Here is a 13,864-nt window from a genome sequence, read left to right as displayed (position 1 = left end):
AATTATATTTCAATAAAGCTGGAAAAATATATAATGCAAGCTGCAAATGTGAGCCACATTTGCAATTTTAAATTTTCTAGTAACCACATTTTTTAGTTTCCCCAAAATGAGTGAAATTTTCATAGTGTGTTTTATTTAACCTATTGTATCTAAAATATCATTTCAGCATGTAATTGATATAAAAATACTAATGAGATATTTAATGTTCTTTTTTTTGTCATAAGCTTTCAATTTCTGGTATTTATTTGCTATTCACAGCACATCTCAATTCAGACTAGCCACATTTCAAGTGCTCAGTTGCCACACGTTGGAAAGTATATCTATAGAGTATACCAAGACATGGTGTAGCCGTGCTATGGAGTTCACTGCCATTCACATCATTCTAATGTAACCTCAGCTACCTAGAGCCCTTGGGAAACTTGGTAGGTTTTATAGATAGTTGAGGGTTTATCTCATTCAGTACCGAACTTTATTTTAATAAGTTTTCATAGAGGGGCCGGCCCAGTGGCACAGCGGTTAAGTTGGCATGTTCCACTTCAGCGGCCCAGGGTTTGCTGGTTCAGATCCCGGGTGCAGACCTAGGCACCACTTGTCAAGCCATGCTAGGCACATATAAAGTAGGGCATGGATGTTAGCTCAGGGCCAGTCTTACTCAGCAAAAAGAGGAGGATTGGCGGCAGATGTTAGCACAGGGCAAATCTTCCTCAAAAAAGGTAATAATTTTTCATAGAAACTCTCTAAAATGTGTGAACATTTTCCCCTGCCTTCTTAATCAGAGTAACAGCATAGTGATTAAGCATATGGGACCAAAGCCCAAGTGTGGGTTTGAATTCTGGTGTTAACACTTCGCATCAGGGTGATCTTGGATGAATTACTTCAGCTGCATGTACTTCAGTTTTCTCGCTTGTAAAATGAGGATATCAACTTTCTAATAGGCTAGTTTTGAAAGTAAAATGAAAAAATACGTGGCAAGTGCTCAGTAAATGTTCATTTCTGTTGCTGCTGAGTAACTACAGCCAGCTACTACGACAACTGATACTAGCAGTAGTTCAGCAAGAGTAGCATAGTTTAACCCTTTCTTAATGACTCTAGCACTTGTGCTGTGGGAAGATACACTGATGTGGGCTTATGAAAGGATGTATGAATTTGACCTTACGTTATATGTTTTCTGACAACTTTGCAATTTGAATTCTTTATACGTCCCCGTTTTTGCTGTCCACATGCCCACCTCTCTCTTCTTCTCCCATTTCTAGGTTGCTGCTTCTAATTTGTATTCTGTAGAGTCACTGTTGAGAACGACTTGCCAAAATAATACAGCCTAGGAGGCCCTTCCCATTCTGCCCCCAGCCATGCTCCCGTGCATCCTGACGCATCACGTTCCTTAACCGGCAGCTTCTTGGCACTGATACCATGTCTGCTTTTGCTGTTTCCTTAGTCAGAAATGCCTTTCTCACTCCTCTTCTCTGGAAATCCCGCTTAACCTCAAAGGCTTAAGCCCTTTGTCGTTCCTTCATTCAGAGAATATTTATGGAGTCAGGCCCTCAGTATTGAGGATAAAATGGAAACCAAGAGAAATGCGATTGCTGCACTCAAAAAATTTACAGTTTGATGGGGAAGAAGAAATTATCAAGTGTAATAGCACTTAGTAACTGGCTCATTTCCCTTATCATTTGTATTCATTCATGCATTCAATAAATATTTATTGAGTGTTTGCTATATACCAGGCATTTTGTTGGGTATACGGTAGTGAGTGGAACCAGACATGGTCTCTCTTTCATGAATTCCACAGTCTGGTGAGGGAAATGGACAAATAATTCAAGTAATTAAACCAAATCCTGTTTGCTTAAAAACTGAGTAAAGTACTCTGAAGGAAAGGAATGCCATTTATGAGAACCTAGACTGGGAGTCAGGGAGAAACTGCCTGAGAAAGCGATACCAGAGGCCTTTGGCAGGAGGAGGTTCCCAGCAGAGGGAACCACATGGCAGCCACGCTGTGGCAGGCATCTGTGGTCAGGAAACTAAAGCAGGCCAGTGTGGCTGGAGCACAAAGAAGGGAGCAGAAAATAGAGCAGAGGGAGACTGAGACCTGAGAGGTGGGCAGGGGCCACCTCAGAGACTGAGAGAAGTGGACAGATTGTGGAAACATTTAAGAGGTAATATTCTCAGGACTTAGAGATGGGTTAGGTGTGGGAAATGTGGGAGAGGGAAGGTAGCAAAGACTTCTGACTTGCACATTTTTCTGTTGTGCCCTTCACTGAGGTAGGGAGCAGTGGAAGACGGTTTTGTTTGTTTTTTGGTGTGTGAAGGGGAGTAGGAGAAGCAGCATGAGTTTGATCTTCTATCTGCTAATTTGAGATAGCTTTCCTGTAAACAAGAGAAGTTTTTAGGGCTGGCCGGGTGGCATAGTGGTTAAGTTTGCATGCTCCACTTTTGTGGCCCGTGGTTCATGGTTTCAGATCCTGGGCACAGACCTACACACCACTCATCAAGCCATGCTGTGGCGGCATCCCACGTACAAGAGAGAGGAAGACTGGCACAGATGTTAGCTCAGGGACAGTCTTCCTCAAGCAAAAAGAGGAAGATTGGCAACAGATGTTAGCTCAGGGCCAATCTTCCTGACCAACCCCCCCCCCCAAAAAAAAACACCCAAATGGGACTTGTAGAGATGAAAACTATAGTGTCTGAAGTGAAAACTACATTAGAAGAGATTACCAGCAGATTAGATACTGCAAAAGAAAAAAAGAATGAAGTTGAAGACAGCAATAGAAACTGTCCAAAGAGGAGCTCAGACAGAACAATATGAAAGTTTTTTCCGTTTAGAAATCACTGTGCGTTTTCTCCCTAGAGCTTCTTTACCAGAAAATTTCAACTTAACTATTCTTGTGTGAGGTTGCTATGGCTTGACAAACCTTATGATATTATTTATCAGTTTTTACTTTCCACTTACGGGGGTTTTATTTTGGAGAAAAGGAAATCTTGACAGTCTTAAAAATTTTTTTCTCTGGCTTCAAAGAGATGAACTTCTGAGCTGCAACTGTCAGGGCTTTTCTTTCTCCTGCCACTGCCTGACACACTCTTCATATTGATTCTGTCATCAAAATAAACAGCAAAGGCCAAGTAATGAGAGTTCTGGACATTTCAGAATCATGTGCTCTCTTATTTTTCATTAAAAAAAATAATAAGCAAGCATATGTTCCATCATCATACTTGTGTGTTTCGCATTTTCCAAGGATAAGAGTGAATTTTTATAAGTATGCAAATTGAACATGTCAGATCACATTTGGTAGACATCTGGAATGCTTCCTGGAATCTCCTGAATTTTCATGTATGAATTAAATACCATCTATATATGCGCTAAGCTTCTGTCTCTTCATAAAAGCCTTACTGGCCTTTGAACATAAAATGAATATTGGTCAACAATTCAATGAAATAAATTTGTCTAATGAAAAATGTTAGCCTTACTTGATGAAATATGAATAAGTGAGATTCAGTTAGTTTTCCTCCTTAATAAAGCTTTGGAGATATATATCTCCCCCAAAAGGATCTCTTTTTGGCAACAGGCTTCATTTTGCTTCCATTCGTTCTTCAAACTCCACTCCTCTCACAATCTTCATGGTCACTAAGGGGACTGCTCCTTCCATGCCAGCCCAACTCTAAAATTAAGCCTCTTGGTGTGGATCCAGTTGTCCTGTACTTGTTTGTTAGCCTTTTGGTCGTTCCTCCCTCTCTGATAGTGACTCACAGGCAGGACGTTTGGATTTCTCTGTCTCGTGCTGTCCCACCGTGCTTCTGTTAGATAGTTAATCCTGCTTCTGTGTAATCAGAAGCTTAAGAGTGGTGGAGGAGATCTTGGCAAAATGAGAATCCTTCTTCATGCCAGGCACAGTGCAATGAATTAAGTCACTTAATCCTTGTAAGACCCTTATGCAGTAGATATGGTTATTTCTTCTGTAATTCCAGAACTTGGTAGAGAAAATGACCACACTTAGGGTCGGGGAGGTGAGTGAGGCAGGCAATGCTCAGAGTCCTTAGGACATGTGATTCTCTCTGTGTCTCAGGGTGAGAAATTTCCCACCCTTCTTTCTTCTTTCTTATTTCTAAATTGTCTGCTATAAGCATGTATTACCCTTATCAAAAAATAAATCTTTTATGAAGAAAGGAGAATGAAATTTATACATACTTATGGGACATCTGGAAAGTATAGAAATTCAGAAAGAAAAAAGTGCTCATTGCTTAAATGTAAACATAACCTTTGTAAACTTTTTGGTGCTTTTCCGTGTCTTTTTATATGTATATAATTGAACATTTTTACATAGTTGTGATAATTTCTCAGTGTAAAAAAGTGAGATGCCAGTACTCATATGTTGATGAACTGTAAAAATGCCTCTTTCATCCTCACCTCTGCCTGTGGCCTTTTCCCCTTGTCTTGAATTGCAATCTTTGACACATGTGCATTGCCTAGAAAGCCCCATTTGGTTAACAGATATCAGTGTGACAAGCAAGAAAAAGAAGAGCTTATTACTTCTCCCCTTCTCGTTAACACACACATCATTAATAATACCCTTTATGTTTTTTCATGGGTAGAGTGATTCCGTCTACACATTCATATATTCATTCATTCAACAAATATTTGTTAAGTACTTTCTAAATGCCAGCCATTTTACTCTTCACTGAGGATACAAAGACAATAGAAGAATCTGCTCTTTAAGAGAACATGGATACATAAATAGAAAAAGAACAATGTGATAAGTTACACGCAGAAATATTAACCAAGTTCTGTAAGACCACAGTGGAGAATCAGTTGGATTCTCCTAGAAATCCAAATGATTCTCCTAGAGAAATCAAGGAAAGCTTTTTATGGATAATAAAATGGAGCTCAGTAGGAGATGCTCACAGAGCTGGTTAGTGGTTGAGGTAGCATTAAAACCAGATCTGACTGCAAACCCCCTCTTCCTTCCACCAAACTGTGTCATAAGGAGGCGCCCCTGTTTTCACTGTTTGTAAGCTCCAGATATCTATATTTGGGGGATTCCTGAGTCAGGGACCACAGCTGCCCTTTTGTCTCTCCCCATTTCAAAATGCTACCAATTTCTGATTTGATCAGAGAGTAATGGAACAGAAGTAAGGAGATCTGAGTTCTCTAGGACCAGCTTTACCACTGTTTACCTGGATGATCAGGGCTGGCCCGGTGGAATAGTGGTTAAGTTCATGTGCTCCGCTTCAGTGGCCTGGGGTTCGCCAGTTCGGATCCCGGGCAAGGACCTGCATACTGCTCATCAAGCCATGCTATGACAGTGTCCCACATACAAAATAGAGGAAGACTGGCACAGATAGTTAGCTCAGCGTTAATCTTCCTCAAACAAAAAGAGGAGGAGTGGTAATGGATTTGAGCTCAAGGCCAGTCTTCCTCGCACACACACACAAAAATCTAACTCGGTCATCGTGGGCATGTTATTCCTCTTTTCTCAGCATCTATTCCCCATCTGTAAAAGTGAGGAGGTGGAAATAAATCTCTGAGCTTCTAATTTTTTATAAGTAATGTGTTGTGGTTTCCTCCTTTTCGAAGTATGTAGCATTTCCATAGGGGCATGGGTTCCCAAGGGCCTTGGGAAGTCTTGACACACCATGGCTTTGGCAGAGGGACAGGTGAGGGTCAAGAGTGAGGGCTCATGACGGCCTGGGTTTGGCTCTCAGCTCTGTCACTTACATGCTCTTTAATCTTGAGCAAACCGCTTAACCTCATTGAGCCTCAGTATTCTAATTTGTAAAATACGAGTAATAATGAATGACTCACAGAGTTGGTGTGAAGATTCACTGAGCTTGTGTCCAGCACGCAGCACTCTGTAAATGTAGCTAATGATGCTGATGGGTATTGTACTTGTCCGAATTGGGAGTCCTGACACAGTTTTAGAAGTCAGAATACCACAGTAACTTCTCATGTTAGCGATTCTTTTATAAAGGCACAAAGGAACCAACATGTCCATGCATAGAGTATGGAATTGTAGGCATTTTCCCCTCAGATGTTCAATTTGTGAGTTGTAGGGGGCGGAGCACAGTTTGCTGTTAAACTTACTATGACCCAGAAAAGACTTCCGTTAGTCCTATATAATATAGGGGGACTCATTCATTTTTTTCCTTGCTGTGTTCCCAGTGCTTAGGACAGGTTACGGCACAGGATAGGCACTTTGCAAATGTTTTTGGAATGAATAAAGGATTTTACACTTCATATTTAAGAACTGGGGAGAATAATAGCACTTGACAGTGAGTCTTTTGGCTCTCGAATCTTAGCCTGTGACATTTGTTGAGTTTGTTTTGAGGGGTTTTGGAAGTGCCCCATGATAATCAAAGCAGAATTCTTCTGATACCAATGTTTGGCTTTCTGCCTTGATCAATAGGCTTATTATTTGCCCTTGAAACCTCTGTGGTGCTGGGGAATCACAGGCGTTCCTCAGGATGATTTACACGGCAATAAATAATGTGTGCTGTCCATTGCTTGCTTCCTCAGTGTCTGCCCTGTTCATAAAACCCTAGAGGTTCTGTGGCCCCAAGGCTGGAGCACAGTGGACATGTTAACTCCAGTAACAGATGTGTGTACATGGAACATGTCACTCAGTTTCACTGTTGCTTTATTGCTCTGATATGTACCCACAATTTCTCTTTAAGGATTGACATAACTGTAGGAGTTGTTTTCCATCTGACTTTATTATAATTACCATACCATTTATTTGTTGCCTCTGTTCTGTGCTAGATGCTACATATACTATCTAATCTTCACAGCCACCTCTGAGTTAGGTGATTATACCTTTTTTATAGAAGTGGAAACTGAAACTCAGGGAGGTGAAACTTACTCTCTGAAATTGCATAGCCCATGTGCAGTGGAGCTTAAGTTTCTGTTTGTTTTTTGAGGAAGATTAGCCCTGAGCTAACTACTGCCAATCCTCCTCCTTCTTTTTTCTTTTTTTTTGCTGAGGAAGACTGGCCCTGAGCTAACATCCATGCTCATCTTCCTCTGCTTTATATGTGGGCCGCCTACCACAGCAGGGCTTTTGCCAAGTGGTGCCATGTCCGCACCCGGGATCTGAACCGGCGAACCCTGGGCCGGTGAGAAGCAGAACATGCGAACTTAACCACTGCGCCACCGGGCTGGCCCCGCACCTTAGGTTTCAACTCAAGTCTTTCTGGACACAAAGCTCTTGGCTACTACTCCATGACGGTTTTCTCATCTGAACGGCTTCCTTCTGCAAGTGTTTTGTGTTTAAGTTAGGTTAGTAACCTTTGGCAAAGATCTGTAAGTTTCCCATACCATTCAGAGATGAATTTTAAATTTCTTATCAGCATTGCAAATACATGAAATTTATAGTGACAAACGTAGCCAGATTACTTTCTTGTTATCCATCCATTTAACAAATTTACAGTTCCCATTAATTTTAATCTGTCCTTATTACCTGTTGTATATAATAAATATCTCTTAGTCATGACAGACTGAGTATAGATCACCTGAAGTAGGCTCTCTCTCAATAAGCTGAGTTGCAGCTAAAGATTTGTGAATTAATTGGGAAAATTGCAAATCAGGTAGTCGGTGAAATAATTCATTGTCACATCCAATCAATAAACTTTGTAAATCAACTCATTTAATTCAAAAAATGATCTATATAGATCAAGCAACCAATTAAACAATTAGCATACACTTGCAATTAATTAATTTAAGCATCAATCATATAATTAAAATTCCAAATTTAAGCTGCAGAATTTAGAATCCTACCGCTTTCTGAACTATTAGGTTCATGCTTCTGAGTGCTGGCAGATTTGCAGTTTCCCAATTCAGCTTTGGAGCAAGGTACCTTAAAGTATTTAAGTTGACTTCAGTTTCAAATTGTCTTTATGTTGGTATGGTTTCCCAATCTTTCCAACAAATTGACTTTTTACTTCCCCCAAAGAAAAAGAAGGAGGTGCATGTTGATTTTAAAGTGGGCAAGGCGGGAGCCAGGGATTACTGACTGACATTCTAGGGAAATGAGAGAAGTCCAGGAGGCAGCGAGAGGGCCAGATATCTGCGTCAGGGTAAATCGGGGCATGTGCTTTGACTCTGTGAAGTATGCTTGGTGTTTGGAATCAGATCCGGCCAAGTGAGTCTGCTTTACCGCAGAGAAAGGAGAACTGTATAGATTGTCTTAGTTACTTTGAGTACTTCTCCCAAGCTAGGGCACAGATATTTTCTTAATCCTGGCCATAAATCAGAGGCCTCTGATTCCCCCCAAATAATTTTTGCTCCTATTTTATGGTTTGTTTGTATCCTTTTGTGATATGTATTTTATTTACATTGCTGTTATAGCTAACGTCATGCTTCCTTTTTCCCTGCTGTACTATAAGCTTCCTCAAGGGCTGATACTAAATCTCATCTTTCATCTAAGGGGGGGCTCTGTGTTCCACCTACAGTAGGTGCTCAGTGATATTTGTGGGAAGGCTGGAGTGGTGTAGAGGCTCTCCTTCTGCACTGTTTTTCTGTCCCTTTGCACTGCCGTGTTTTTTCTCTCTATCAAATGCGGTAGGTTTTGGGGAATCTAACTGTCCCACAGGCTATGAGGTAAAGAATGGCAGTGTCCAGTTTGCCTGCTGTACGCTGTGGCCTCTGGTCTCGTCCCTGCCTCACCTTGGCATTCACTCACCTTCTTGGTTTTTCTTTCAGTGACAATGTTAGTGCCTACTGCCTGCATATCGCTGAGGATGACGGGGAGGTTGACACAGATTTCCCCCCGCTGGATTCCAACGAGCCCATTCATAAGTTCGGCTTCAGCACTTTGGCCCTGGTTGAAAAATATTCATCTCCAGGTCTGACATCCAAAGAGTCGCTCTTTGTTCGAATGTGAGTATCTTAGTATCTGTTACTTATCTTAGTGTCTCATCTCTACCTTCTTGTATTTTGGATTTAATTTTGGTTTTGTTCACCAAGGGGATGGTATTTGGTATGTGAGGAGTCCACATGTAATGGTTACTTCCAGAGAGATGTTGGGGACAACATTTGCATTGTATTTCATGCCTCTGCACCTAAACCAAATGCAGATTGCTTTGAAGTAGCAAGCTGTATTAGGTGTACCTTGGATGTCATTTCTGTGAACCAGGCCTCTGAAAATACTGGGACAGTTTGGAGCCTGTGAAGCAAAAATTCTGGGTTTCCCGCTTTCTCTTCGAGGAGTCCAAACTGCACGAAAATATGTGTCGCAGCCACTTCTCTTGTGACTTAAAATGCTTCTTTTGCTCTCCAACTTTGTTCAGATCAAATTGACTTTTCCTCTCTGTTGCCTTCTTTAGACTGAGCAGTGTTCCTATGCCTTTGGCAGTCTAGTAAAGCCTGTAAAAGCCCTTTTCAGAAAAGTGTTTGTAAACGCAGAAAATAAAATTCACAGGAGTACAAAAGAATTCCGTTCTATTTAAATAGTTATCAAGTTATTCTACAAATCAGTGATATAGTAATATGTATGGCTTTATTGATAGATTAAATAACAGGATCCAGCAGCAGGTCCAACAGGAACTCCTGGTCTCTCATTTCAAAGTAGTGATGAGTATAAATGATATTTGAGGAGTCTGCAGCAACTGTAATGTGCTGGGACAATAGCTGCGAGTTCCCTTCATGACAGAGTCCCCAGGACTGCTAAGACTTGATTTTGTTGACTACACTTAAATTCAAGGAAGTGCTAAATATCAGTTAGAAATTAGTGAAAATAAAAATGTAATTTTTGTCCTTTCAGGTCTACAGAGCACCAGAGTTTTAACCACAGGTCCCGGTCATTCCAGGAAAACCAGCTGCGCTTTCTAAGCACAGCTTGAGCTTTTCTAACAAGGCCGTGACAGTCCTGGCCATCTCCTGGGAACAATAGCGATCCCTCTGGCACCCCCTGCTGTTAGTAACCAGCAAATTCACCGTCCAAAGAGGGATTGCTTTAGAGGACTTCTCCCCTGTCTCTTTGAAACATGTTGCCTTTGGTTCAGATTTTTACTAAAAATAGGATTATGCTACCTATGATCTATAAGTGTTATGGGTTTTTCTACTCTTAAGCAAAGAAAGAATACCTGAGTGCCTGTAGGTGAGTGCTGGGGTGGCTCCTCAAGCTTTTGTAATTGCTGTTTCATCCCTATATGGTGTGTTTGGGGTGTATAACAGCAAATGTTTTCCCTTTTTTTGCATTTCAGGGGCACTAAAACAACCACTTTAAAGAATATTTAAAGTAATTTAAAAGTTATCCAATGATTTCTCCATCCTAATATAACTTTTCATTTTTGTATAATCATTTGCCTGTGTGTGTATATATATATTACACAGTTTCAGTTCTGACATACATATTGTGTTATTTTTATTTAACACTATATGACAAATATTTCAATTATCTGTTCTTAATTCCTACAGTCTACATTTATTATGTGCCAAGATTCTAGACACAGACAACTCCTCTGCTCATGGAGCTTACTGTCTAGTGGGGAGACAGTTGTCAACTGAATCATTAAAATACGATGAGCAATACCACAGAAAAATGTTTGGGGTACATTGGATGCCTCTCACAGGATGTTGAGATTGTTGCCTTGTTGTGGCTTTAATAAGGGATTCTGTAATGATAGTCCTTGTCTATGTCCCTTTTCCTTCTGTTGAATAACTTCCTTAGGGTATTTTCTTGTTAGGAGGATTGTTAGTCAGTAGAAACATCTTCAGACTCTCACTCTGTCTTGACTTGTAGCCTTCTGAAAGATGTACCAATTTACAGAGCTACCAAGAGAATTCACAAAACCATCTTTGCAGTCTTACCATTACAAGGTGGCGTTAGAAGTTTTTTCTTTTTACTTTAAAAGATGTATACAGTGGTATTTCAATAGTTTCCACTTGCATTTTGATTGTTTATTAATACGTGACTAGAAGAATTGTTCTCGTTAGCACAAATTTTTACTGCATAAATATTAACCTATGATCATGGCAGTCTTTAGAACTGAAAGTCCTTTTTAAAACAAGAGTTTTTAAATCAATGATTTTCAGTATAGTGGAGTTGTGGGTGGGATGAACATACCTTCCCAGGAGAAGCATCTAAGACTAAACAGTGTCTCTCTGTGACCAGCACCTTCTGGAGAATGTGAGAGGGGAGAGGGGAAGAGGCAGAAAGTAACAACAACTGCTTTAAGCTTAGTACTCTTATTTTTTTTTTCCTTGTATCACTCCCATCCCTGTACTTCCACTCCCAAACACACATACCTCAGTCAATTCTTTTTCTGTTTTAAAGTTCAAGAGAGTTTATTTGACGTGTCTGGAGTGTTTCTGAAAACACAAGGTAAAGTAAAATCTTTATATGTGAACATTTAGAACAAAAGTGTCAATAAGTTTTCTGTTTCTTCTTTTTCTCAATTGTCTGATGAAATAGTATGGATTAATGACCATTTGCCCTGTGTCTATTTTCTTGGTTGAGCAACCTCCCGTTCACCTTTCTGGTCTATATTCTAAGTTAGGAAAGCCTCTCCTGCAAATGCAGGACCGAGTGGAACTTTAGGAGTCTCCGGGGATGTGTCCAAAGTTTCAGAGAGTGAAATCCCAGCAAAATAAGTAAATCCATAACTCCTTCTCTTCCTTTCCCCCATTTCCTCCTGCATCTCTCTCCCAGTTGAGAATGGACAGGAAGCGGCGGGAAAGACACTGAACTGGACCAGAAAGAGGGAGCTAGGTTTGACAATAGGAAGTGAATTAGCATTTACTAAGGGCCAACTGTGTATATGTTATTTCATTTAATGTGAAAAATAGCCCAGTTTTTATTATGACCGATTTAGAGACATGAAAACTGAGGCTGTGCAGTATTGCTGTTAGGCGTGGATTTGACTCCATGCCTAACTTCAAACTCCATGCTCTTTCCAACACCATGCTGAGGGTTGGGATAGGGGTAGGGGAATCTAGAGTTGGTCTAGTCATTCAAGTGAATCCCACTGTCTTGAGGCCGACATTCAGCCATCTCTGTAGTGTAATAGATACAAGCATGGTGGCTTCTAGAGCCATACTGCTTGGGTACCCATCCTAACCTTAGCCTTACTAGTGTGTGTGGTCTTGGATGAATTGCTTAACTTTTCTATGGCTCAGTTAAATGAGGGTAATAATAATACCCCCTCATAGAGCCGGTGTGAGGATTGAATGAGTTAATATATATAAAGCACTTAGAACGGTGCTTGGCTGATAGAATCATTGTCTAAGTGTTTGCTGCAGTAATTGTTATTAGTAAAAGTCCTTTGAGGGCAAGAATTGGATCATTTGTGCCCAAAGCCTAGCATAGCTCCATTACTATAGTAGGTATGCCACAAATATTTCTTGAATGGGTAACCGAATAGATCTCTTTGCTACTTCTCCATTTTTCTTCTTCCCCTACTTTCTGTTTTCTAGCAGGAGAGGGCCAGAGTTTGCACGGACATTGCGCAGCTGGACTGAAACTTTTGCTAAACATGGGCAGGAGGGGATGTTGGAGATCTGCAGACTTTCAAATTAGTCCACTTATGGGCAGACATCCTTTAAGATAGCAGCAAGACTGTGAACTCCTTGAAGATAGGGAAGGCACAGTCTCATTTATCTCTGTATCCTTAGCACCCAGCACAGGACTTCGTAGAGAAGGAATGAATAAACCGTGAGGTCTGTGGGCTGCTAGGAGGGCCCGTGGCTGAGCTTTCTGTCCCACTCTGCTTTCTGCGCCCACTTAACCTCTTCTGCAGCCCTGTTCCTGCCTTTTGAATACCGTGAAGCCCCAGGTTGCCTTCTGGCTTTCACACGCCCTCACACCACCCAACCAGGGGACTCCAGTAGACCATCTTTCCCTGCTCTAAACGAGGCAGCATGGGCTTGAACTTAGGCTAACCTGGGTTCAAGTTGCAGCTTCACTAGTGACTTGCTTCATGACTGTAGTCTCAGTTTCTTCATCTGTGGATCAAGAAATGAGGATAATAGTAACTACCTCATGGAATTGTTGTGAGGAATTTTCTTAGACATAAGTAATGTCCAGACCTCTTTCAAAGGAAAATTAGTTCTGAAGCCTCAGTGTTTGCCCAAATTAGTTTTATTATAATGTTACTTAAACACATACAAATGTAAAATTCTAGCTATAAATTCCATGTCTTTATGCAACCCAAACAAAATTACAAATTAAGTGCAAACAAAACTCTAACGTTAACAAAATACAAATTAACAACTTTAATGCAGCAGATGATGTTTGGCTGAAATTAAATCACATTTTGGGTTTAACGGGTGTTAAATATTTTACTTGTCAATTTGAGTCTTTTGATTTTCGTATGAAATATCAGATTACCATATTATTATTTGTCCTTTAAACAATGAATATATTTTTAATTACTAGTTCATTATTTTAATCGGCCAATTGATTCCACCCCAAATTTTAAATGTTCTTTACTGGCAAAGTAAAGTAAAGAACATTTCTGCTAGAATGACCAGTTTATGCCAGTTCGCCCAGCACTTTCCCTGTTTGAGAATTGCAAGTTCTGCGTCCAAGAGCATCCCCCTCAGTCCTGGATGAACCAGGAGGACTTGTCACCTTGCTTTTTCTACTGTTGTCGATCGGCCTATACATAGGCGGGCTCTCTGCCTAATTTATACCTGTGCGGTGTGACGTGGGCACCGCAGAGCATGAATTCTTCAGAGATCGGCAAGCCTTTTCCAGAGAGAGCCTTGTGCCCACTTCTCCTATCACTTTTCTTTATTCAGCAAACTGTTTCACATGCAACTTGCAGTGATGCTATGTGGCCTTTACTAAGCCACATATTAAGTGTTATTTAAGAATTATTTAATAGATTAATAGTTAATAGATTAATAATTTAATAGTAGAGTTATTTAAGTGATATT

The 13,864-nt window shown here is 40.5% G+C and overlaps 1 protein-coding gene across 7 annotated transcripts in view; it reads left to right on the top strand.

The window, feature by feature from the left end:
- The window catches only part of MAPKAP1 (MAPK associated protein 1), a 224,554-nt gene that overhangs the window by 113,755 nt on the left and 96,935 nt on the right, over positions 1-13,864 (top strand). For all 7 annotated transcript variants that reach the window (XR_006889485.1, XM_046667870.1, XM_046667878.1 and 4 more), the window contains one exon: positions 8,687-8,863. Coding sequence is in view for 6 of the 7 variants with exons in the window: in XM_046667870.1 (XP_046523826.1) it covers positions 8,687-8,863 (177 nt within the window). In the remaining variant the exon portion in view is untranslated. The remainder of the gene's footprint in view (positions 1-8,686; positions 8,864-13,864) is intronic.

This window comes from Equus quagga, chromosome 1 (assembly GCF_021613505.1).
Source record: "Equus quagga isolate Etosha38 chromosome 1, UCLA_HA_Equagga_1.0, whole genome shotgun sequence".
NCBI lineage: Eukaryota > Metazoa > Chordata > Mammalia > Perissodactyla > Equidae > Equus > Equus quagga.
Note: the sequence above shows the minus strand (reverse complement) of the source record. Positions and strands in the feature narration are given on the sequence as shown.